The sequence below is a fragment of the Empidonax traillii genome, unplaced genomic scaffold, assembly GCF_003031625.1.
Source record: "Empidonax traillii isolate 1590-97213 ecotype Southwest subspecies unplaced genomic scaffold, ASM303162v1 scaffold135:size1941959, whole genome shotgun sequence".
In the NCBI taxonomy this organism is placed as follows: Eukaryota; Metazoa; Chordata; class Aves; order Passeriformes; family Tyrannidae; genus Empidonax; species Empidonax traillii.
This window is the reverse complement of record NW_020955328.1, coordinates 691,262-716,389: the sequence shown is the minus strand read 5'-3', so window position 1 is coordinate 716,389 and position 25,128 is coordinate 691,262. Positions and strand designations below refer to the sequence as shown.

Sequence of the window (25,128 nt, the reverse complement as noted above, 5' to 3'; positions counted from 1 at the left end):
AGAAGAAATAAGTGGGGGAGAGAGAAAACCTGAGAACAGAATTGAGGAATATGTAAAACAAGGGCAACAAAAGTTAAGGGTGTGTAAGGTGATGTGAAAGATGTGGGAGTACAGAGAGGAACAACAGTGGTGATGGCAGAGGGAAGAATAAGAGGCCAGGAATTCTTGGAGAGGAGGGTTTAGGGCTAGCAGGGACAAAGGGGGTTTTTTGATACAATACACACGTTCACTTGCAGCCCCGTTTCTGATACAGCTCTTCCCAAATTCTGCTGGGCTACCGTGAGCCAGGTTTTATCTCCGTTTCTCTCGAGATGAGGATGAGGAGGGCAGAGATGATGATGAGGAGGGCAGAGCGGAGCCGCCCCCCCCCCCCGGGGACACACCTGCGCTCAGGTGCGCCCGCACCGCCCCCTGCGGGCCGAGCGCGGCACTGCGGCCGGAACACAGCCCGCCGCTCCGCTCCAGGGGCTCGCAGGGTTCCCACCTGCAAACCTACCCTGGCAGCGCAAAGACGGGCTTCTCGAAAAGCACGGGGACTCCCGTTTTGAAAGGACGTTTATTTCGTGTTGCAAAGAGCTGTGAAGGCCTCTGAGCCGCACAGCACTGCCCAGGCAGCGACTGCGCCGCTCCCACTGACCCACCGAGCCTGGGCTGTGCTCGTGGCAGCTCAGAGACAGTGACAGCCCCCAACTTTAATGAGACAGCCATCAGTTCAACCAGCCCACAGAGCAGAGTGAAGATGTGGCTATAGCACCGACAGGCAAGTGGAAAATACTGCAGTTCAGGCTTCAGAAGGGTGAAAGTTCTCACGGCATGTTCTCCCCTCGGCAGCCCAGGCTTTTGAGTTTGCTGTTGGATCAAACCCAGCCCTGTGCTCTGGTCATACCTCTGCTTCCCTCTGAACACACCTCTGGTCCCGACAGAGGATGATGTGACCTCTCACAGTGACAGCTGTCATCAGGGTCACACACACACGAGCTGAACTCAGTCACTGAAATCCACGGTGACTGATGCAGAGGAACCTTGTCACCAAAGAACCTGCACGAACGTGTGTCACACACTGCCAGGGTTGATCCAGGCCTAACACTATACTGGAGGAAGGTACTCATAGCTTAGACAAGTTTGGGCTTTAACTTAAAAGTTTGTGATGATACAAAGCAATAATTTTAACATCAACTGTGACTTTTCATTTGCAGACTTAAATAGCTTCAGAAATATTAATTTAGCTTCATGACATCCCAATGAGATATAAACTACTGTATTTGTGGTATCTAAGAGAAAACTTCAGGCAATAATTCTAATACAGCACTGAGCTTGACTGCAAGTCCTCTAAGGATGTTTACCAATGTCCATCTTGTCTTCATCCTTCCTCTTCTACTTCTGTTTTTTATACTGGAAAAACAAAACAAAATGTTTTTTTTGAAAAAGCACATAACTAAGCAACAGTTCATGCTGACAAGGATTTACAACTCTCTTCAGGATCCACATAAATTTATCTTTGTCTCCTTTAAGTTTGATTGAGATTTGACAGGATTTCTCTCTGCAGTATAAAATAATGCTCCTTGGCAGGCACTGTGAGTCTGCCCCTCCTCTCACACCGGTCCATCATCAGCTTGCCACAGAACCAGGCAACAGCCTCTGTGGCTGAAGCAGAATGAGCCTATTCTCTTCCTTTCAGAATAAGCCTACAATTCTAATTGTAGGAGAATAAAATCAGATTCAGGCACAGTTATTGACTAGGCTGTTACTGCTGGCATTTGGCTACTGCTATAATTTCATAATCTGTGACTAATCTCTGCTTGCTCCTGCGACAATTCTCATTTGGATTTCATGGCAGAGAGAAGGACTTAACAGTCACTTAGTAAACTAAAATCAACAGGTATATAGAGCAAGCTGAACTTCTGATTTGTCTCCTTATACTCAACGAGTAAGAGCTGTCACAATCACAGATTCCTATTGGCTGGGTATTTCCTATCACCCAGACCCTTCAATGTCCAGGTCAACACAAAAATTGCCTGTTCAGAATTCGCTTTCCAGCATTTACTTCTTGTTTTGAACTGGGAAAAACCAAAACACAGACAATCTGAGGCACTTACTTTATTCATCACCCAGTCAGCATCTTCAATGGCTCTTTTAATGATCTGCTGGATTCGCTCAGGGTCATCTTCATCAGCATGAACTTTGAAACTCTGCAACATTCCAAGTGTCACACAGACCAGGCAACACATCAGTTGTCAAAATAAGGATCGCTTTTAAATCTTAGAAAAATATTTGATGCAAAATAAACTGTTGGTCTGGAAAGGTAAAGATACACATTGTAGCACCTGGCCACGCTATTTCCACAACAAATCTGGTCATATGGAATTTCACATGAAGTATTTTACTCTTTTCATACGTCATCAACAAAAGCAAGAACTGAAATTGTCTGGTACACAGGACAACAGGCATGATCAAATGCATGAAATCACTTCCATATGAAGTACGGAATATGAACAGTCAGATGAGATTTACCCAGCCAGGGAGGTAGGAGATATATAGATATATAAATGACTGACAAGGAACCAGTAAGTTTGGCCATTAAAGATGAGTTTATGGAGTAAGGAATGATGTTCATCCTCTTGACTATCAAAAGAATTAGAGATGAAAGCCAAGAAAAATAGAAGGTTTCAGAAGCAAACAAAAAGTAATGCTCCTTCACATAGTCCCACTATAACCCTGCTAATGTCTCGAGCTTGCAGAAGAATAGTTGGGTTTATTTTTTCAAGCGCCAGGAGCTATAAGAAGTTGGTGGGAACGCAAAGCAGCCCCCACAGTGTGCCCCAGCAGGGTGCTGTGCTGACCTGCCTGATGTGGTGCCTGTAGTGCCGGCGGATGCTGTCGTCGGGCAGGCTCCTGCAGCAGCGCAGCAGGTACCGGTACAGCTGCACCGCGTTCCGCACCAGCTCCGCCTGCGGCAGCGGCACCATCGCCGCCCGCACCTGTGGACACAAACACACACCGAAACACCTCAGGAGGCTCATCAGAAACACAGGAGGGGCAGCGTAAAGCAACACTGAACAATGCAAACAGGGCCAGGACACTGAGCATCAGCAGCAGGACTTGCAGAAACTTTGCGGGAAACCCCAGGATGAAATGAATCAGAACTTGCTGAGCTTATGGACAGAGAGGGGTTGGTTGTCACTGATCAAGGTATCAAACACAAAGATGGAGCTCATGCAATCAGATCACATCACTCTGGGATGGGAGCAGTAACTCATGTGCCAATATTTCACAGACAGACCCCCAGTCTGTACATTTTCTGTGGGCACACAAAGCTGGATCACAGCCCACAGGAAGTGTCCATGATCCTCTGAGCCCTTCAAATGCTTTCCTTGAGCACCCCTAAGACTTCATCCACACGGTGACTTTCCAGAACGAGAACACTCATAAATGCTACAAATGGTGCTGGAATTTAACAATATTTCCTATTATTGTCCTTCTGACAAGAATGTCAAGGCTTCAGCTTGAAATAACATAGATAAGTAAAGGAGAAGAGAGGTAAAAACATTGTCAGGTTTGAAATTTTCCATTTTTTTGGTAACAGAAACAGGAAAAGAACAAATCTACCAAGTTTCACCTCCATAACTATACTTAAATATTGTAACAAATAAGTTCATCCAAGCTCTATAAAGTGCTAATCAAAGACTGTAAATGTCTTGTCATTTAACAGATGGTTGCCATCTGCAGAGAACTAAATTAACATTTGGAAAAAAGCACTTTTATATCATTACTTTTAAGAATAAAGATAATAAATAAGCAACTGAATAATGAAATAGGTGCATGGCATTATTTTAGTACCTGTTATGATAATTACTCATTATTTGGAACATTTTTTTTCTTTTTTCTTAAGTAATTTAAGCTTTTCAGCCAAATTTATTTCAGAGTAGAACACCACAGCTATCACATGCCTGGGCTGTATATTTGCACAGACTAGATCTTGTTGCAGTGGATAAAATCTCCTCATTCTGCACCTATAAATACCCACCGCAATGGGATATGTACCGTTGTAATCTGTATTTTCAGTAAATGAAAATTCCATGTCTTTAACTGCGTAGATATCAATTAGCACAGCCCTACAGCTGTAACGAGCTCTGCTAACTCACAGTGGCAGAGGCCACTGAAAAGCTTTAATGTTTTAGTCACCACGTCGAGACACCCAGAATGTCTTTTTGGGGGGTCTGTGCTTTGCTGCTGGCACAGACCCTGCAGAGTCCCTCCTGAGCACTCAGGACAGGCTGTGTCTGGTCCCTGCTGAAGGGCTGCTGAACTCCAGCTTCTGATGATTTTCAGAATGGAGAGTGCCTCCTGTAACAGCAGCAGGAGCTGCTCCAGGGGCTGAGCCCCCCTGGCCACAGCACTGGAAGCCCCTAGGGAAGGCTCTGCTGACACTTCAGAAGAAGCTTTTCCAGCCCCCAAGGGGTAAGATGGCTGTCTCAAGGAAGCATTTACCAGGGTGACTGTCTCTTGAGCTGATGATGAAAATTAGTAAAACTAATTCTAAGACATACAATGGGGTTAACAGGCAGAAACCTTCGAAGAATGTACGTCAGAATCCCTTTCCTGCTCCCTTGTGCTGACATCTTCCCTTACACCCAAAATGGGTTCTGTGCAGTTCATCTGGACTTCTCAAAATCCATTTAGCAACACGGAATAATCAAAGCCCTTTGCCAGTGTGCACCAGCCCCTGAGAGGTGAGTGATGTGCCAGCAAAGCTCCCTCATCCCGAGCCGGTCCCACCTTGCTCTAGGACCCACACCTGACCACCACTCTCTGCACTTGGAGCTTTGTGAGGTGAGTCTGCTTTGGAATACTTGAGATGGTCTACCAGGAAAGTATGAGAAATGAGGTAAGACTCCACAGTGATCCCTCCTGAGAATTATTCACAGCCAAAATATGGCTTCCATTAGCTTTCATGAACAATTAGCAAACCAATCTTCCATCATGAGGGCAATAAGTTAGCTCTATGCTGCTGCAATCCTCTCATTCTGCTTGATTCCAGTTCTGTTTTTACTGATTTGTTTAATAAGAGCCATTTGTCTTCACACACTACAGGAACTGGATACTGTTCTAAAAAAAGTCCCATATGGAGGGCAGGAAGATACTACAAGAATTGAGAAATACAGACCAGGAGCTGACTTTTCAAAATGGCTTCAGTCTGCCTACTTTAATGCTCCCTCACTTTCCAAGCACACAAGATGTGCTAATTGTGACTTTAGCTAAAAAGTTCAGCTTAGAATGCAGATCAAAATACCCCCAGGCTTTAACATGTCCATCTCTTGTTTTCTTCCAATGTTTTTTTCTCTGGAATGAAATTTTCTCTCTGCAACGAAACCTATGCTGGGTGTCAGCTCCATGCATTTTTGGTTTGGATTCATTTCACTTTGGCACTCAAGTACAGGAGGTGATTACACACCCAGAGATCCCTGCATTCCCCTCCAAGCAGCAGAAAGATAAGCAACTCCAAAATGTGACTCATAACATACAGACTGAATTAATCCCTGCCCTTCTCTCCATCAAACACAGAAGAAGCAGCAAAACTAGATCCTGCAGTTACAAGCCTAAATTAGCTAGGATGATTCCAAGTCTGTGTCCTAGTTTGAAAATAGAAATGTAATCATGGAATGCTTTGGGTTGGAAGGGACCTTTAAAATGGGTATTTGAGAATAATGTAGATTAATAACGATAAGACAAAAATGGACCCATTCCATAATCCGGAGTGTAGAAAAAGTTGGGATCTCATCACATGTCACTGTGCTCTAATTAAACCTAAGTGGTCCAATAGATTTCCTGTCACAAATGCAGAGATCCTTCCTGTGCTGGGACTGCCCTGGACAGCTTGGCCCAGCAGAAAGAAAAGCAGCTCTAGGAGAGAGCAAGGAACCAGGCATGGAAACATACGAATATGGAAAGATTGAACTGAGCAGTGGAATTGAAAATGTTGTTTCACTATAGGTAATTGGGAATTTTCCACTGCAATAATTTTTCACAGGAAAATGATGATCTGTTGAAACCACATCACCTGACAAATACATTTGCAACAATGAATTTTGGGGGGAAACAAAATCCTTCACCTTCCCATAGATACTTTCTAACAGATTTAGAGATGGAAATTTTCACCATGTCTATTATCAAACCTAAACTGCATGAGACTCAAATTAAAAAAAAACTAAGTCCTGAGTTATGACAGATTCACAGCTCCAAAAATGCTGCAAATGCTGTGAAATGGACAAGCTTCACAGGGAAGTTTATCACCAAAGATCCGTGTTTTTCTGAGAATGTAACTTCAGTCTTGGCAATATCACACCACAGCACACGGAAAACCTGATGGCTGTTCTGGTAAGAAATGATCTCATGAGCTGCCCCCCTGTGAAGTTCCAGGATACTGGGCCCTGCATGAGCACACCACGACAGAGACTGGATCCTGACAACAGGTAAGGCCACACTCTGCCCTTGTACAGCCCAAGGCACTGGAGAATTTGCACAGTTACTCCGTGCTGCTGTAATCTGCCCCTTCCTAGGCACAATGAAGCACTGTAAAAATCTGTACAGTTGCCTTTTGTTCTAAAAACATCCCCCCTCGAATCCCACAAATGTTACCATTTTTATCTGCCAAGCAAAAACCCTCGACCTCACAAAATCTGGCTATAATCCTGACTAATAATGTAAATCTCCTTCTGATAACTTAAATATCATGCGTAGCACAACAAACAAACTATCTAAACCAAGAACTGTTGAGTCAGAAATAAAATAATCTGCTAATTGTGCTTTTCTGGAAGGGATGACTGTATAATGTCCTAATCAGAAGGCTGAAATCACATTTGCATTTAGATAAAGCCCTGTTCAAAAAGAGACAAGTATAAAAGGAGACACTGAGACTATTGTGGCATTTCTCTGCATTGCATAATCATTTACATTCCTGATAATGATATTCAGATAGTGAAGGAAAGGCTGACCAAAGCCAATTAATCTTCACTCTGCATTAGCAGCTTGGCAATTGACCTCGTGCACAGCTGAACCTCAGTAATGCAGAGATGACACCATGCCACTGCTCTCAGTTCATTTTTTTCCCTGCTATTGTGACTGTTTTTCAAGCAAATCCCCACAGTTCAACAGTTAGAATCCTAATCCCTCCAGACTAGTTAAACAGCCACCAAAGCTGGGCTCCAGAGACTGGAAGCATTAATTAAAGGACTGCAAGAGTTACCTGAGCTGTTGCTATTCACAGATTGGCTCCCCCTTCCCTCCCTTGCTCCTGTATGCAGGCTGGAGATGTGTTTTATTACTTCAAAGGATTACACCTTTAGAAGCCTAACCCAGGACTTTACGATTCCCTATCCCAGTCAAACCTCACGATCCCAGGAAAGCAATAATCAAACCCCCAAAATAAGACTGAAATTGGAAGCCTCTTGAAAACTCTTTAACCACAAAACATCCTGGTTCGTGTTTTGTCATCAGTCCAGGAAGACCCAAGTGAACTGCTGCTACCCAGAAGGATTCTTACTCTCTGGTCGCATCCGTCCTCCCTTCCAGGTTTCCCAGGATCCCAGCTGGTAGATGCAGTAAAGGCTGTGACTGCAGGCTCTGCCTGCCCTCAGCACAGACAGCCCTCCCCGCTCCCAGGGACCCAGCAGCCCTCCCTGGCTGTGGCACTGTCTCCTCTTCCCTCATTCCCAGTAGGTCACGGAGCGTCTGGCGCGTTCCGGGCGGCGCGCTGGGCTCTGCTGCCCCCGGCAAACCAGCCACCATCCATCCCCACCCGGTCACATCCTCTCAGACCTCTGCACAGCCCTGGGCAAGGCCTGGCCTGCAGTTCCAGCTCCCCTCGTGTGTGGGTGAGCACGTACAATGCTGCAGTCACTTCCCCATAACCACATCTCTCCGGCACGCTGGGCTTTTATTGAGATCTGCTGGCTTGATGTGATCGCTTCTGACGAGCTGTGGCCGGTCATTGTTGCGGATTTTGTCCTTTCTAAACACGATCTGCAAAGTCCCATTGCCTGAGTGATGATAGCCAGTCCTGTTCTGCTCACTTCTATTTCTGTTCTCCTCCCCTTTATGCTTTGCTGGGTGCATGAGGCAGGAGCAGTGTCAGGTGACAGTGCCAGGCCAGCACAATCTGGGGGCACAGCCCTGCATATAAAGTTCTCTTCACACGACATTCATAGGGCACACAGGGGATTAAGAACTGGCTAATGACACATCCCAAAGATCTGTTTGTTGACAAGGAATCACCACTGTTTGGACACCCTTCATGTAGTTCTACAGCATCAGGATCAACACTCACCGGCTGCCTCCCTGCAAATATAAAGCTGTAATTGGTGAAACTTGAGGATGACAAAGATTGCTGGAGCTGGGCATAATGACCACTTGTATAAATTAACCACAGCCACAGGGCAGATGTCTTACCTTACACCTGGTTTGGTATCACGCAGCAGACATGCAATACATCAAACTGCAAGTAAAACACTGAGGCTCTTGCAATCCAATACCAGTGAGGAAACGCACTGCCCACACTGAGGCCAGATTACCCTGTTCTGGATAATTAATAGGCCTATTCAGACTAATTAGAGTAATATTCTTTGGAGCATGCTCACTAGTGGGAGGACAGAAATCTCCCTCCTTTAGGTGCAATCCAAACTTTTCTACTTTTTTCTCCTGACAATGACTTCTGGATTAAAGAAAATTCTGAAAGTCACAGTCTCAAAAGAACTTTGTCTTCTCAGCTGTGAATTGCTCAGTTCAACTGCTGTCAACAGGAATTTTGCTCTCAGTGGTCTAATCTGTAAGTATTTACCTTTGGGATCATGCCTGAATAGGAATTGAGTTATAACTTGGTGCAATCAACTTTAAACCAAAACTGCCTTCATTCCTTTCTTGTAAATACTGTACTTAGAAATGTTCCACTGCTTAGTTACACTTTAGCCATCACAGTTCTCCCTACTACTTTATGCCACTTAGTGCAATAACTTTCTGTCTGGGCTTATATCACCTTCTAAAACTTCCAGCTGGGCACAAAACAAGCTACCACAACTTTTGTCGAAGGACAGATACCCAGTTGGCAGCATAAGGCACGGAAGGGCCTCTGAAGGGCACAAACACGCTGTCTGATTAATGAACACACCGATTCCATGGGTCACACAAGCATGGGAAGAGTAGTGAGTCTTACATGAGGTTTTGTCATGGTTCCTCATTTGGTTCAGAAGACCTGAAACTGGTTAAAGTTTATTTTAACTTTATTCTTTAGAAGGGTTCATTTTGCTCATGCGATCCAACTTCATCTTTTTTTTTTTTTTTAAAGAAGAGAGGGTAAAACATGCAGCTGTCAGAAAGCAGTACAGAAAAGGGCTCTGCTTAGGAAAGTACAAAAGTAATGGGAAGGTGGAGAATCAGAATTTAAAACAGCAAAAGAAGTCACTGTGACCCACACTACTGACTAAAGTTTAATAAAAGAAACTGTTTTTTTGATCCAAAAATGCATAACATACACCTCTGAACATTCCTTTAGTGCAAACATCACACCCAGCCTACAAGTGAATAAACCCTCTCCTTTTACTGCTCCCCCAGCACGTCCCTTGCAGCCCTAATTGTGCACATAATTCCTGGACTAGGGACGATGGGGCTCATGCCATGCTCTAGGATCTATAGGATATCTGTCCTGGAATTGTCCTTCCCAATTCCCATAATCCTTCACAGCAGCATCAGGAACAACTTGCTGTCTCATTATTCCAAATCCACACCTGATAAAATTTACCATCTCCCGATCCTTCAGTCTCAATCATAACAGTAATCTGAGCCAACCCCTGCCCTGGCATAAACCCTGTCTGTGGTTTACAACATTAAACCTCGATGAGCTGGACCCAGCACATCTTGAGCGAGATCCATACTGTTCCTGGGTGCAAGTTTATAGGCAGCAGAATTACAGGACATGTAAGTCTGGGAGCCTTTAGCCTCTTAGAGGGATTGTAACTGGCCCAGCTCCCTAATCAGGGATTGTTTCCATACCAACAGCTAATCAGGGACAGAGCCTGCCTGTCTTAGGAACAGGTCTGAGGTCTTAAAGCCATAGCTCAGGTTTGCCCAAAAACTTCACTGTCACTCTCCGTGGACTAGTCTAACTTAAAGAAAAAGAAGACATCTTTTTCATAAGAAAAACAAAGGAAAAGTCTGGCTAGCAACACAACAACCCATTGCAAATGTACACACACCTCCAGCACTCTGCAGGACCTTTGTTTTTGGTGGTACAGGGTTTGCTTTTAATGGATTACACACAACACACCAGCTCTGCTGAGGACCTCAACTAATTTATAGCTCCAGCTGAGACGAAGTTAAGGGGAAAAAGTTTCTTTTGTCTACAGAGTTATGTTCAAACCATATTCTCACTTCATCCCGGTGTCCAGCTCAGAACTCTTGCTGTAAGAGATCAAAAAAAAAAGTGCAGCACAAGCAGAAAGAGAAAACCCAGGGCTCTTGAATCTCCAAGAGAAAAAATACCTGAGAAAAGAAACTGTGCTCCAGAAAATTACACAGATTCTGCAAAATCACACAGCAGCAGAGCTGGGAATAGGAACCTTGCAGTTCTCAACCTACCACCTCACACCAGGAATCCTGCTGTTGATAATTTTTTACAGTGATTCACAATTGCATCCCTGTTCAGAAAGCCATCCTCTGAATCCTTGGAACCTGTGTCTTAATTCTTTTTGATGTATGTCAGCTAAACGAGGTTCAACATCCTCTCTATGCATGAATTTCTATTCAGGATTATTCTACACTTCTGGCTCTGACCAAATGGTTCTGGGATGATTAAAATATTTCCTTTGTTTCTAAAGCATTGGACATTGATACAGAATGTCAGAGTATTCTTTTCCCTTTGCAGCTCGTTTATGAACACCCATCTGAGAGAACAAGTGAGGCAGAACAGTTCTGAGTGGCAAAGACACTTGATGGAAAGGGAGCTGCCTTAAGTTTCACCCATGATTCAGATTTGTTTACATTTGGTGAAACCTCAGGAAAAGCAGGATAAAAGCTTTGGTTCAATTGAAGTCATGTTGATAAACCCCAGTGCTAATAATTAACTCAATTATGCTGAATTAATTTGATGTAATTACTGGTGATGGTGCAAAGGCAGCGGCCCAGAGAAAGTTTGAGAGACAGGAGGAATAGAAGTCTTAACAATACAAAATACCCCATAAATAGCATGGAGTTTTTTTGCCAGAATGAGTCAAAGACACAATATGAGTTCATTACAGTCATCTGGCTTCACTCAACCCTCCAAATTACGCCAGTACCCAGACAAATAGCTGTGAAATCCAGCAAGTGCACTAGAATTAGAGCAGGCCCTGACGAATTTGACACAGCACTCAGCACTAGCGTCTGTCCCCATCCTATTATCTAAACAATGCAGATTTAATAATATATTTAAGAGATCCACAATGCATTTCTTTTAACTGAAGATATTAATTAAGAACATTTTCCTGTTGTACTGTTGTCAGTTGAGTGGTTTTTTGAGGAACAATCTGGAGGATGCTTATGGAGTCTTTTCATTTGATCTGCAGTTTTTATCTAGTATTTTCAGACTTATTCAGTTCAAAACAAACAAACCCCAACTATAAAAACCAAACATCTATCTTTCTCCTTCCCCATTTAATATTTCTGTGATTTGCTTTGAAAAAGTATAACAGAAATGCTTCCCTGCTATAAAAATACACACGTTTTACTGAGGCTTTTTTAATGCAGCATCGCTGTATTGAGTGTTTCACAGTCCTGAAGGACCACTGACATCTAACCATGGGACCTGGGTGCCTTTGCTCTCTGGTTCCGTCTGAAATGCTGCTTGACTCACGTCTGTCACGGGGCTCTAAGTACACAAGCTTCTAAGCCTCCACTGCATTTTTATCCTTGGTGACAAGAACAAAGATATTACCTCTAACATCACCAATTGCTTCTGAGGAGAGATTCCAAGTACTTAGTGGTAAGAAATGAATAGTATTTTTCCAATTTGCTAAGCAGCTGCTGCTTGCACGCCCCTAGATCACATCCACACCAGGTTCTGCTGGTTCTCAGACACAGCAGATCTTTCAAAACTTGGTTTAATTGCCACCAGGCTCTGATCAGACTCATCAGCTCAAAGCAAGTTCCATTACATGCATAATTTATGCATTTGATTTCAACAGATCATTTTGTGCCTGGTTCCAAGAGGGCAGAAAGTGTTTTCCATGGGGAAGCTGCTAACCCTTTCTGCAGAGCAATTTTTAAAAAATGTTCTTTCTGAAGAGACACCACATTTTAAAGCAGTGCGAGGGATTGTTTGAAGTCTCCTACATTTGTTTGGACAGCTACTCAAATTTTCTCTGTGCCTACTTACCACCATCCCTTTGGTTTAGTGGGCTATTGCTGGAAGGGGAGCCGAGCTCAGGGGAAGGGCAGGCCTGTGACAAGGCAGAGGGAAGAACGGCCCCCATCATTTCAGCCTGCACAGGGGAGGAGGTGTGGGCTGACACATCCTAAATGCACTGCACAGGGATCTGACAGGGCAAGGGTGTCTGCGTAAAGGAGAAGTTCATCAGCCTCTGCCTTCCACCACTCTCTCCTCCCCCAGAACTCCCTCTGCCCACACCCTGGCCCTCCTTTGCTGTTCTGCCATCACAGCCTTGATTTTCCCTTTCATGGATTTTTGCTTGAAAAAGCATCACTGCCTTGATTGTCTATTTTCAGCCTATATTTAAGAAAACCCTTTGGTTCCATTTGTAGCCACATCCTGTTTCAGCCTCCCCCTCTTTTTGTTCCTAAATATAAGGCTGATGCAATTTGATGTGACATGACAAAATAGCACATTTGCATTGGCAGAAACTTTCTCTCAGCAGCAGTAATTAAAGGGAGTAGATGAGACATTGCTGAAATTGGTGTTTATTTAGCCTAGAAATAAAAGGTTTAAAGATGTCTTGAGAGGGATGTTGGAGTGTGTCATGACCATGACAGTCATCGATGAGTGTTGCCTTCCATGGGCTTCTTTTCTGCCAAAGCAAATGGTCACTCAAACAACGTAATCGATTTAAAGAGAGTTAAAAAAAAAAAAAATCAGACTTCTGTAGACCATATTCCTAACCAGTGAAAATTATTTCATGTGTTTCTTGGGATTATAAATAGTACCAGGACACTTGTGGTTACACGTAAGACAAGGTCAGTCTAACTTCAGAGCACAGGCTCTCTCAAAATGAGAAGAGAACTAAGTTCTCATTGACTACAGTGAGAATTAGGTGCTTAAACACCTGAATTTTTGATCTGAGATGCAGCAGCAGAGGATAGGTACTCATCTGCACCTACAACACAGATTTTGGTTAATTGTCAGAGATAGGAATCCAGAAATGGCAGCCTGAATGCTGTGGCTTCAACAGGATTCACACAGCAGATTAAAACTGCATGTAGCTATCTCATGATATAATTATATCTCATGAAATAATTTACTGTGCCTGGTTTTGCTGAATGTATGCACTGCAAACACCTGACAGGATCTGGCACTGTCAGCTTCCTGCACTCTATTCCATTACGAATGGCAGCAGTAGAAGGCAGTGGTGGAGGAAGAGCAATGTTTGGAAGTTGAAGGGTTTTTCTTGATTTTTAGAATGTAACTTTAGTTTATTTAATCCATGTGAAGAATTCAGGGCAAGGTCTGGTGGATGTTCCATAGGCCACAGGATTTAGCAGACATAACATGGTTTCAAGTGAAACTTCCTGCTCTCAGGAGCATCTTCCCTCTTTCCTTGTGCACACGAGGCTATTCCTCAAAGCCCATCTGTGATCAGCCCCAAACCGGCAGCCCACGTTTTGAGCAGGCTCGTTTCCATCTGAACACAGATGGCACCAAGAACAGGGCAGGCCAGAAAAAAATCAGTTTGCATATTATGCTTCAGTTTTTATGGGTCAGATTACCATTCAAAGCCATCAAAATGGCAACCCATATGTGATGTGTCTGCCATTGGAACTGAAGTGATACACCATCGTAATTTTAACGGGGTTGGTTAGAAAAGGTTTGATTAACCATTAATTAGCCTCTGATATTTAAAAGTAAAGACATTTTCCTTCCCAACAAATTTTTGACTTTGACAGATCAATAAAATATCTTTAGTGAGTCAAAAAGGAAAAGACATTATCCCATCCTCATCCCTGAACAACGCATCAGCTCCCTTGGCAGAAGGGAGTTCAGCTCCGTGCCAAATACTCTCTTCCTCAGTGAGCCAGGTGCAGATGTTGGCTGTGTCATCTGTTCCAACTTCTTTGTTCTACAAGCCAGAAAATCGTTCCCACAGCTTTGGGGGGAAAATGGGGATACGAAGAGCTCTTTGCATACTTTCATTGGTGGAAGAATAGCAGCTGCTTTAAAGGCAGTCTTGTAGAAATAAGAAATGTCCTTAACACCTGTAACTATTAACCAGCAGAGGGCTGTGTCCTAAGGACCCTCAAGGGATGCTACCACAAGATCAAAGCCATGGCATTCTGTTTCCAGCCCCCTATCCAGCCCTGTCTCCCTGCAGTGCCAGCTACAGCTGATTCCCTGTTGCAGGGGAGCATTCTCCCAGATGCTGCAGAAGCCACGCTGCTACAGGGACAGACTTTGAGGCAGGCAGGTCTTCCCTGGGAGAGTCTATTGAACAGTAAAAGGTATTTAAAATCTGCTTTCATGCTATCATGGCACCTGGAACTCAAACAGCTGCCATGCTAACTAAGAGCCAGGGCCACTGCCCTGTGCCACTGCCAATGGGAACATTCTTCATTCCCAAGTTTTTCCCCCCCCTCTGACCTCTCCACATGATATTTTGGTCAATGCTGATACCTGAGGTATTTCTTCTCAACCAGATACAATACACACAGCAACAGAGATTGCCTCCACCATGACAGGATTCCTGACCTAGCCGTAGTCCTGACAGAAGTATGAAAATATTGTTTCCTCTGGTATCTTTACTGGCAATTTGCAATCTAGGTTCTGCTGCTGGAGTCATCAACGTGGCTGGACTGCAGACAGGGTGCTCCTGAATACAAAAGGCTGGTCAGAAATATTTCCTGCAAACATGTACGGTCATATATATCAATTTTCCACCAACTTCATTTCTACCATTTCTTCATGATTTGGCATTTTCACCTTTTTCCCTGTGTGAGGCAAATAGGCTCGTAATGATTTCCATAAAGCAAACAAAAAATCACTTACAGCATCCAGAGCAAAGGAACTTTAATTATCTTCACAGATTAGGTCTGTCCATGTCCAAAAGTAAGCGAGAGACCTGCAGAGAAGAATCAATTTTCATTATCTGCTTCTCCTCAAATCACTACTTAAAGTGCCATCAATAAAGCAGTGCCGAGAAGTCCATCCAAAGCCCATTTTATCCCCATGGAAGCTTTCACTTTTGTCTGACCAGTTATCTCAGACATCAGTGTACAGCCTTGACACAAACAGGTTATTGCTTTCAGTCATCTACTCAGAAAAACTTTAATAACCATACACTACAGAAAGATTAAAGTAGATAGAAATTCCAAAGCACTGCAACTGAACCTGCAATATTTCCTGATAAGAGTTGCCGGAGATAAAGCATTTACCTCATTTAGAAAGGTAAATGACACAGCAATTACTTTACAGCATTCTCTTTGACACATTTTAATTGCATGCCCACACTGTTACACAGTTGCACCCCGGTGTGGTTTCTGGAGGACTCTCATTTGGCCCCTAACAGGAGAATTCAGGCTTCTGTTTCCCACCTGTCTGACCTTTCAGTGACCTGCATGAGTTTACTCCCCTTCTATCGGGTTTGGCCCAGACAAAAAACTGCTCCAGACCCAGGAGACAACTGAAGGCACACAAGAAGCTCCTCTTTATCAAACACTCAACTGCACAGTGAGTAAAGGAAATCAACACATTCTCTAAAGTCAACACTGATTTGTTTATTTAGAACCTCTCCTAAGTCTGTTATAGTCAAGAGAACAGATTGCTTTGACTATCCAAAGACATCTAGATCGGGTTTTTATCTCAAATCATCTTGCAGAGACTTCGAAAAACTACTTGAAACAAAATCCTGGAAGATAACAATGACAAAGACTCCAAACTGATCTGTTCTGCCTCCCTTTGAAAGATGCAAGTCTTTGAAAAATCTAAGGCGAAACTCCAACCTCCATTTACAAACACCTGGATCAAAGGTAACTGTTGCCATGGATGACATTTTTTCCTCCAGGTTTTAATAGTATCATACCTTGGTGACACGCAACGGTTGACAGCAGCCTGGGATGTTCAGGTTTTGGTATCTAATTTCAGCACTTCTATTTGCCCTCTGAAGGCCCTATCAGGATGCACACAGGCAGATTTCCTGCAGCAGGTGATGTGAAACAAAGACCCAGAAGAACAGATGCAGCTTTAAAAGCTCATCCTGAGTCTACTGATGCTTTCTAGCTCTGGTACAACAACTGAACACCAAAAGCTGCCCTATTTTCATCCATTGTCTAAATTTTCTGAGAGCAGATATGACGTCTTGTAACTACCTTGGCTCAGTCCTGCAGAAAACACCTCTTACTTAGCATTGTTAATTAACATTTAGCAGATCCACATTTAGCTCTCCCACCAGGACACTCAGGTGCCCTTTCAGAAGTGCCCTGTCCTTCACTGTTAACTTGTAGCCAATGTAATACCCAAAGAGCAAGGCAATTAACTTCTCCTTAGGCTGATATTCAAACCAGCAGTTACTTTTATAATTCACTTAGCAGAGCATCAGGCACCTTGGCTCAGAAAGCTTTCCAAGTCTATTCCAAATATGCCCAGCTGAGCTTTGGGAACACCATAAAATGGTTGCTCTATTTCATTGTTCAGACAGACACTGCTTAAGATCTAACTCGAATTTCTACTTTGGAAGTAGAAAAGTCTTTTAAAGAAAAGTTAGCTCACGTCAAACTTGAGGTTCCTTTGCACTGTCAAAGTGTATAAAGAGCACTGATGTAAATATGAATTACACTCCTAACACAGTTACTAGCTGGTATAAGTTAGTTAAAGCCAATAATCCCCAACTTGCTGTGCTATTTTTATGTACTCAAAGCCCAGTGCCTTCTCTTGATCCCACGGTACAAAGCTGACCTGCACTCAATCCCTTCTGTGGATCAGCCTGGTGACAAGATTTCTGGATGTTCGTACACCACCACTGAACAGCTGCAGCCTGGAACAATGTCTGCATGCTATTGCTTGTTTATAACCTTTACAAACACACATTTCTAGTGTGCCTCTAAAGCACTTTGGAGAAAACACAGGCTTGCTCACCGTGTGCAGGCAGACTTCCAAGCCACATTCAGAGCCCAAGTTCCTTCTTGTCTACAATGGAACAACAGCACTGCTGTGCAATTCCTTATTCGTCCTTTACCATACACGCTTGCCATGCCCAAAAGGAATACAAGAATGCTACATGGACAGTCTTTACACTTTAACAAAGAGATTGATTATAATTTACTAAAGGTAAACAGGTATAAATCTGCTGTTCCTAACACGCCAAAACTGACTTATCAGTTCGCCTTTATGGCAATTTGCTCCAGTGGGCAGATCAAAGCCACACACACATTATTTTTCAGAGGGTTGCCAGTGTTTGTTTGTGGAATGATGAATTCCACATATTGCAACATCCCCTTTCCTCTGCATGCCACAACTCTGCTTCCCACTGGTGTGAGAACAGGATCAGGGGCAGAATCAACTGACCTCCTCACACCTCTCTTCCCCAGCGTGACCGAGTCAGATTTTACTGGGAGAAACATTTCCATAATAATCCGCCCACACTACTCCCTCATTTGTTTGCAATGAAAGAGTTAATATCTGTGACCCAAATATGGGGACCCATTTTAAACTTGCTGAAAATTGCTTTTTAATCCTAGCTCTCGAGGATTTCCTTTGAAACCATCTGCCATGCACGCTGGGTACTCTTTCCTGTATATGTGCAGGATTACTATAATATGGATTCTTTTGTGTAACTTAATACATTTCAGCATATTAAAAAATTAGTTGAAATTTCCATTCTTTTCTGATTTCAACTGTATGCCATAAAAATGATTGTAGAAGTCAAAACCACTGACAAGTTCACGGCAAAACCAACACCCATATTTATCTTATTTACTGCAGTATATACCTTGCAATTCTAATATTTAGTCAGTCTAACACTGTCTGGATTTAAGCAAATAGTTATGAGTTATTTAACTAATATAACTTATGCACATGCTTAAAATTAAGCTCAAGCATTTTGCTGGATAGGAATGGATTTAAGTATGTGCTTTCCCCATGCTTAAATTTCCCATCCTTACTTTCAGGACTGGAAGACACAATTAACATCATTATTATAGGAGATCAGAAAATATTTCCAAATATTACTTTAAATCTATTCCCCAGCTTTTTCTATTTTCTTGCTATGAACCTTTATGCAACTGGGTTTTTATAGCACAAATACTGAAGAGAAGGAAACAAGTCACGCTCCTAAAAAACTGAATCTTAAGATTGGTACATGGAACCATATCTATTTTAGCAAACACCCAAAACTTAAACTAAAGCAAGTAGATTGCTTCCTATCACAATAATCACAGCCAGAGTGATTGAAATAGCAAACATTCAGCAAGCTAGATTTAGAATTAATTTACTGGATCAACCTACAAGGTAAAAAAAAAAATTAAATCCCAGCACAATTATTTAGCATCTACAGTGTGAAACACTTTTAAAAATTGTGATTTGCCTGCAAATATGCAGAGATCAGAAAATAAGGAAAATTATCTATTTACACAGTTTTAATCATATAATGTGACATAAATATTTGGAAGACAGACAGGCCACAGCCTGCAAACATCTTTGTTCCCTGTAAACACACCTGGGTGCACCAAACCTGTGCATGGGCTTTGTGAGCCCCCCGAGTCCTCACTCGCTCCCACGACCAAGTTCACAGCCAGTCCCCCAATATCTGATACCAGTGAATGGCAGTGCTGGATCCCCCCCCAAAACATCCCCTTCCCTTTGATGCCTTTTCCCTGGAAAGGAGCAGTGCCAGATGTGATGAATATACAGGACAGAGCTACACATGCAGATGTTGGAAGAATGTAGAGAGGAAAAAACATGCAAATACTTTTGTTTCAGCAGTAAGAGATGTTGAAGTATCATCCTGCAGACACATTACTTTTAATACAATACTGCTCATAAAGTGAGGGGAGAGGACAGAATCAATGCCCAATTACCCAGTTCTTCCAGGTTTCCATTTAAATGAGATTCCTGGATGATTTTGTCCTTTTAATTTTCCTCCTCTAATAATTCTATCAAATAAGTTTTGTTGAAAACATCAGCAAAAGGAAAATCTGCTGTCCAAAAAAATCCTATAACTGCAGGTTGCAGGTTCTTAAAAATGCCACTTTACATGTCGTTTACTTTTGCATAAAGGCAGAGCATTCCCAAGATCCCACGGCACTGCTGGGATTAGACCTGAGCGACTGAGAACTGCTTCATGTCCTGACACATCTGCTAATGGCAAATGGATAGCAACAGACTAACAGTGCTATGGCATTTGCAGATAGATCAGCGCTGGAAAAACAACCACATGCAGAATAAATAGATTAAAGCCACCTTTCTCTGACCAAGGGAGGGATTAGATGAAGCCTGGCCTGCTCTCCAGCTGTGAAGTAACCTGCTTTCCTGCTGGACTTAATTTGCCACTCACATTACGGACAGTGCCAGTGATTCCCCACCTTCAGTCTGGTCAGGGATGTGAGGGACTGGTGACACCAGGGATGGCAGTGGGGCCACAGCTGCAGCCACAGAGCTCAGCCCTCCCCAAACGTGCCTCTTCACACACACAGGTCCCACCCCAAAGGCCAAAGGAGCCCTGCCCAGCCCTGCAGTGAAGCAGTGCCAGGGCTGGCACCAAGGGCAGGGCCAGCACGGCGTGAGGGCCCAGCAAACACTGCAGGGAGGACACCCCAGGGCTCTCTGAACAGCAGGAACCCACGGACTGGCCACCTACAGAGCAGCAGCAATTCAGAGAGGCTGCCAGGAGACGGATGTGAAGATATGGATACTGTACAGATCCTCTAGGATCTGCAGCACAACATCACACTGCAAGACCAAGGCTTAGGGCACGTTGGAACAAGAGCCATCTCCTCTCCATCACTTACACTGTAATGCTGCTACAGCGGCTTCTCAAAGGCTCCTGTCACCTCCTGTTCAGTCTCTCTGCAGACTGCACCCCCTTCTCCTCAATGCCAGGCTGCCACTAGGGCACCCCAGAGTCCCATTTACAGAATATTTACATCCCACCTCCCTTTACAGTGAATTAAATTGAATAGCACTAAGACCATAGGGCAAAAGAAAAGTTAGCAGCAGCCTTCAGGATGCGTGGAATTCCAAGTGGCACACATTTAAGTGAGTGCCGTGACACACAGCACCAACACCCACCAGAGTGACGCCCCAGCTCCAAGGCAGTGCTGTACCTCAGAGCCCTGCACCTCTCAGATGACATCCTCCACCCCAAGCATTTTCTGAACCAATTTGCTCAGCTCTGTCTAACACGGTCCCTCATTAGCACTACGTGAAATCCATACACAATTAATATCCCAAAAGGAGCTAAAGCTGCCCATATTTCTGTATGCCCTTGTAAATCTGCAGGATTTCAATAACTGCCATGTAAAAACCGTATTTCACCACAAACAAAAATCCTCACCAAAAAAAAGTAAAGACAAACCCCCAACAGCCATAACTGTTTACAGAGCAGCTTTCTTACAACTCACTGGTCCCCCAATACCACAAGAATTAGCGATGCAGAACTAATTGATACAAATCTCCTGAGGGGAGCATTGCTGCTGGTTATCTCGAGATGAGAAATTTAGTCCAGAAGGATAAATTGGACAGACAGCTGAAAAGCTTTAGTTCTCCTAGTAGAAAAGGAATTGATCTGATAAAGAAAGCCCTTAGAGGGATATTATCATGTCAAAAAGCAGGACTAGGAAAAACATTATTAGCCTTAAAAAAACTGAGAGAACTCTGAAAACTTTGTGTTTCTATCAGTACAACTAATTATTTCCACCTTCACACAAAAGATAAAAACCTCAAGATGTTAAAATTTTAACATTTCTCCCAGTTAAACTTGTGATATGAATATACTTATGAAACTGTCTGCTATAAAAATCCCTGTTCTATAATTAGCATTTTCATTTTTGCATTTAGCACTTATCAACTCCCCTTCCACCAAGAAAAATAAAAGTAGATATTCAGATATTTACAGACCCGTAGATTAGTTTTACTGCGCAATTCCTCAATTCCATTCATTACAATAATTTTTTGATAAAAAAATAACAGCAGTTCATGTGTAAGCCACAAGTGCAGCCTGCGTTTTTTTGCTCCAAGGTGCACATGTGCAAGATTTATTTTCAGATTTCAAGTACAGGATTACAAAGCTACAACACAGCAATGAATTCTCCAAATGTACCTGTAAGCCATGGAGTGTTGGCTCACCTGCACAGCCTGTGACACACAGTGAGACGCTGGGGGACTCCAGGACACGAGCCCCCAAGCTGGGGGCTCTCCCGAGGCTGCCAGGAAATCAAACACCCCAGACCAGCTGAGGGGAGAAAGAGCTCAGCAAGAGCTCTCAGACTGCCCAGACTGCCCAGGGGTGACACAGGGCCTGCTGTCTGTGTGACCACAGAGCCAGAGCTCCGCCAGCCGAACCAGAGGCTCCCAGGGACATGGAAAGGGAGATTTCCAACCCCCTTCTCTTCCCTGGCAAATGGGTTTGAATCAAGACAGGAACTGAACTGCATGACAGGTGAACTCCATGCTGAGTTGTGCTCACCCAGCCCAAGACAGGTGTCAACTCTGTGATTGCTGTCAGAGATTTGTCCTCCCTGAGAACCCTCCTGACCTTTATCTCCATGCCCCATGTGACACCCACACTTCAGAACACGATAAACCAATAACTGGGCACGTGCACTCTGTGCAAACGGAGCCATCCACTAATATTAGAGGTATGCTGCACAAAACAAGGGACTGAAGCACCTGGCAGCGACAGCAGCCAGAGAATGCCTCCTACTACTGCTTTATCCAGAAACAGTGGGTCTCGAAAAAGAACAGGGTCACTCAACACGTGACATGTTCAAACAAGCAGCAAACAGTGATGCAACTCTTGGAAAATACATAAATGTACTGTCACACACAGATTAAAATCATGCAGTGCTTTTTGGAGCGGAGGAAAAGGAAGCAGCCTCTCCCCACTCCTAAACCCATCATTTAGGGATGCTGCTTGCACAAGGTCAAGTGGCTTATGGTGGTGTTTCCAATTCTCCACCTTCTAGGGAAGATAACACACTGCAGAGCTATTTTAAGAACATCTCATTCACAAAGGTCTCCAATTCAGTCTTCAGAGAGAGAGATGATTTTCTTGCTGCTTCAACATCTTTACTGGCATGACATTTGCTTCAGAGGGAATTCATTTGCTGTTCCAACATCAGAATGAAGCAAGAGCAGCTGCCAGGAGAGGGATAAAAGGAACCACTGGTGACAAAGAGCAGCAGGGTCATTTCTGGTGCAAAGAAATATAGAACAGAGAGAACTGCAGAACTGTCACTTTCTCCAGAGAGCAGCAGGGGATAAAGACTTCCCCTCTGCCTCCTGCAACTGGTGTTTAGCAGCAAGGAGGAAAATGAGACAGAAAGGACTAAACAATCCGGCTGAAGTCTTTAAATGACGAATTATTACAAAGCAATTGTAAGCACCTGAGCACTCCCACTTAAAGCCAAGCTCATGAGCAAGTGCTGGAGGGAGCAGAGAATTCAGTAATCCCTCAGGACTCTCAAAAGAAAACACTTCTGGCTCCAAAGCTGTGCAGAGCATGAGTTCAGTGGTTGGGAGATGACAGCCCTGGGGATGATCTCAAGCCGCAGTGCTAATCTTGGCCATCGTATCTGTACGTGCAGCACACTGGACAGACCCCACCACAGACACTGCTCTGCAAGAGCCACGGAGGGCTGACAGGGCAGGGAAGGAACATAAGTGCCTGTAGAGCCTGATGTTCAACATCAGAGAGATGCACGATCGTAGATGACACCATCTGTCACTCACAGCAGTTGTCCCCTGCCCCATCCCAGGCACGTGAGTGCTGCCCTGCTGCAGGAAGCACCATTCCACCCTTTAACCACTGTCCAAGGCAGGGTCCCCTTCCCACACTGCTGTTCAAAGGCTCTCTTGGCCAATGTGCCTTTTGGCCTGACCAACAACCCTACACTAGGCCACCTGCTTGGCTGGACTACTGGATTTTTGTCCCTCTGTCTTATTAAAATGTTACCTTGAGAGGGCAGGGATTTATCCCTCATTCCACAAGATGAGCAGATCCTTGCCCTCTTCCTAGATGAAGACATACTGCCATTCTTGCAAGCATTAAGACAGAAACCTTCATAAATAACCAAAGTTGAATGAAGATATTCCCTCCCCTGCTCCTCACTGCATTTTATTAATGGAGTAATTTATTCTTTTCCAGTTTCATAGAGAAAAGGTTTTAAAGACAAAAACTCTGGGAAATTATTCATTGCAAAGAAAAGGAATAACATACTCCAACAGGAATTTTAATCCCATGATATTTCGTGTATATGTTTATTCTGCTGCACATTAGGATCACAGTTTATTTAGAGCATGGTATTTATCTGACTAACCAAAACCCCTCAGATTCACAGGCATCAGCACCATGCTTATGACACCTTTAGGGCTTCAGCATTAGGATTTATGAATTAAATATTTCCAGGGTGTTACAGAACACTGAGGACTGCATCTGCAGAGTGGTATATCAGGGTATGTGTGGGCTTGTCAAACACCCACATGATAAATTATCAATAGTGCAGCTCAGAGCACCCCTTTTTTGGATCAGAGACAAATCCGTGCATTTTATCATGCTTTGTTCCACTTGATGTAACCTTTTCTGCATTAAAGGATCACAAAGAGCCTACATGTCTAAATGCTGAAGGACATCCATACACAACTCACCACCAGAAGACTTATTCTAATATTCCAAGTTCTGTTTTCACAGCTAGTTCGTGTGTGACAAGGAAAAAAAGCCCACAAGGTATGTCTGGAACTGGACCATTACATTTTATATCGTGCAAGACAATACAATCTTTTGTGGAGAATTTTAAGGTTACAACACTGCTAAGGACCAAAAACAGGACTGGCTGATTACAAACTGTCCTCCATCCCTGCCCGTGCACAGAGAGCTGTCAAAAAGATTATATCCCTGCAAAGCAAGTGTCAAATCCAAGGGGAAAACAAATCTCTCAAGAGTCAGAAAAGACTACACTTGAAGCCGTGGATTTTTGAAAATGAACAAATCTGTGCCCTGTGTTTCTGATGCACAGTATTGACTTTTCTATATAGTTTTTACCCGAGTTTAGCACAGACAACCCCAGCTATAGCAGCATTCCCTCTCAGACAGCGGACTTGTACTGGTTACAGCACTCTTACTGTGAGGACAATGCTAAGAGACAGATGCATGTCCCCATGAACAACTGTCTTCAGCAGCAAGAGATCAGAATTGATCTGTCATGTTTCAGCAGCAGCAGTCACCAACTCTGTATCTCCAGGCCTCACTGGGGACGACAAACGAGCTGCCCTCAAACCAGGCTTGGGCAGGACCTCGTGCAGTGGCTCTGCCTGCCCAGTCCCAATTACCATGCTTGGATTTTGCCAGCTCGCCCATCAAGCAGCTCAGGCTCACTGAACTACGCCCAGAACACTCCTGATCCAAGTTCCAGGAGCCAGCTCAGGGATGAGCCCCCTCAGCAGCCTCACGCTTCTCCAGGGGGCAGGTGATGAGCCAGCCAGCACTGACTCACACCAGTACACCGTTCATTCACGCTGCTTTAAGGGGGAGTGGTTCACACAACTCACCGGGAACACGTCCACATTACAGCGCCCCACCCGGCGCTGCCCCCTCCGCGCGGCCCCCGCCCCGCCGCCCCCTCAGCGCCCACAGCAGCCCCGCGCGCCGCGTCCTCACCTCACCCCGCCCCGCGCCGCCATTGGCCCCGCCCGCCGCCCGTCAGCGGGGCCCCGCCGCCCATTGGCCG

At 44.1% G+C, this 25,128-nt stretch overlaps 1 protein-coding gene across 1 annotated transcript; it reads right to left on the bottom strand.

Moving 5' to 3' along the window:
• Positions 1 to 1,242: 1,242 nt before the first annotated feature.
• Positions 1,243 to 25,081, bottom strand: LYRM9 (LYR motif containing 9). The gene is made up of 6 exons (XM_027883867.1): positions 25,059 to 25,081; positions 15,239 to 15,311; positions 14,473 to 14,475; positions 2,841 to 2,971; positions 2,097 to 2,189; positions 1,243 to 1,392 (listed from the first exon to the last, which is right to left on the bottom strand). Exons 4-6 carry the CDS (start codon positions 2,964 to 2,966, stop codon positions 1,375 to 1,377), a joined length of 237 nt encoding a protein of 78 aa, XP_027739668.1. The 5' UTR covers positions 2,967 to 2,971; positions 14,473 to 14,475; positions 15,239 to 15,311; positions 25,059 to 25,081; the 3' UTR covers positions 1,243 to 1,374.
• Between the last annotated feature and the right edge of the window lie 47 nt (positions 25,082 to 25,128).

Excerpts from the sequence above, each read along its gene's own strand:
- LYRM9 (XM_027883867.1), bottom strand. The coding sequence starts at position 2,966 with ATGGTGCCGCTGCCGCAGGCGGAGCTGGTGCGGAACGCGGTGCAGCTG. Across the intron at positions 2,190-2,840 it reads ACAGGCACCACATCAGGCAG|AGTTTCAAAGTTCATGCTGA; the intron begins GTCAGCACAGCA and ends GGAATGTTGCAG.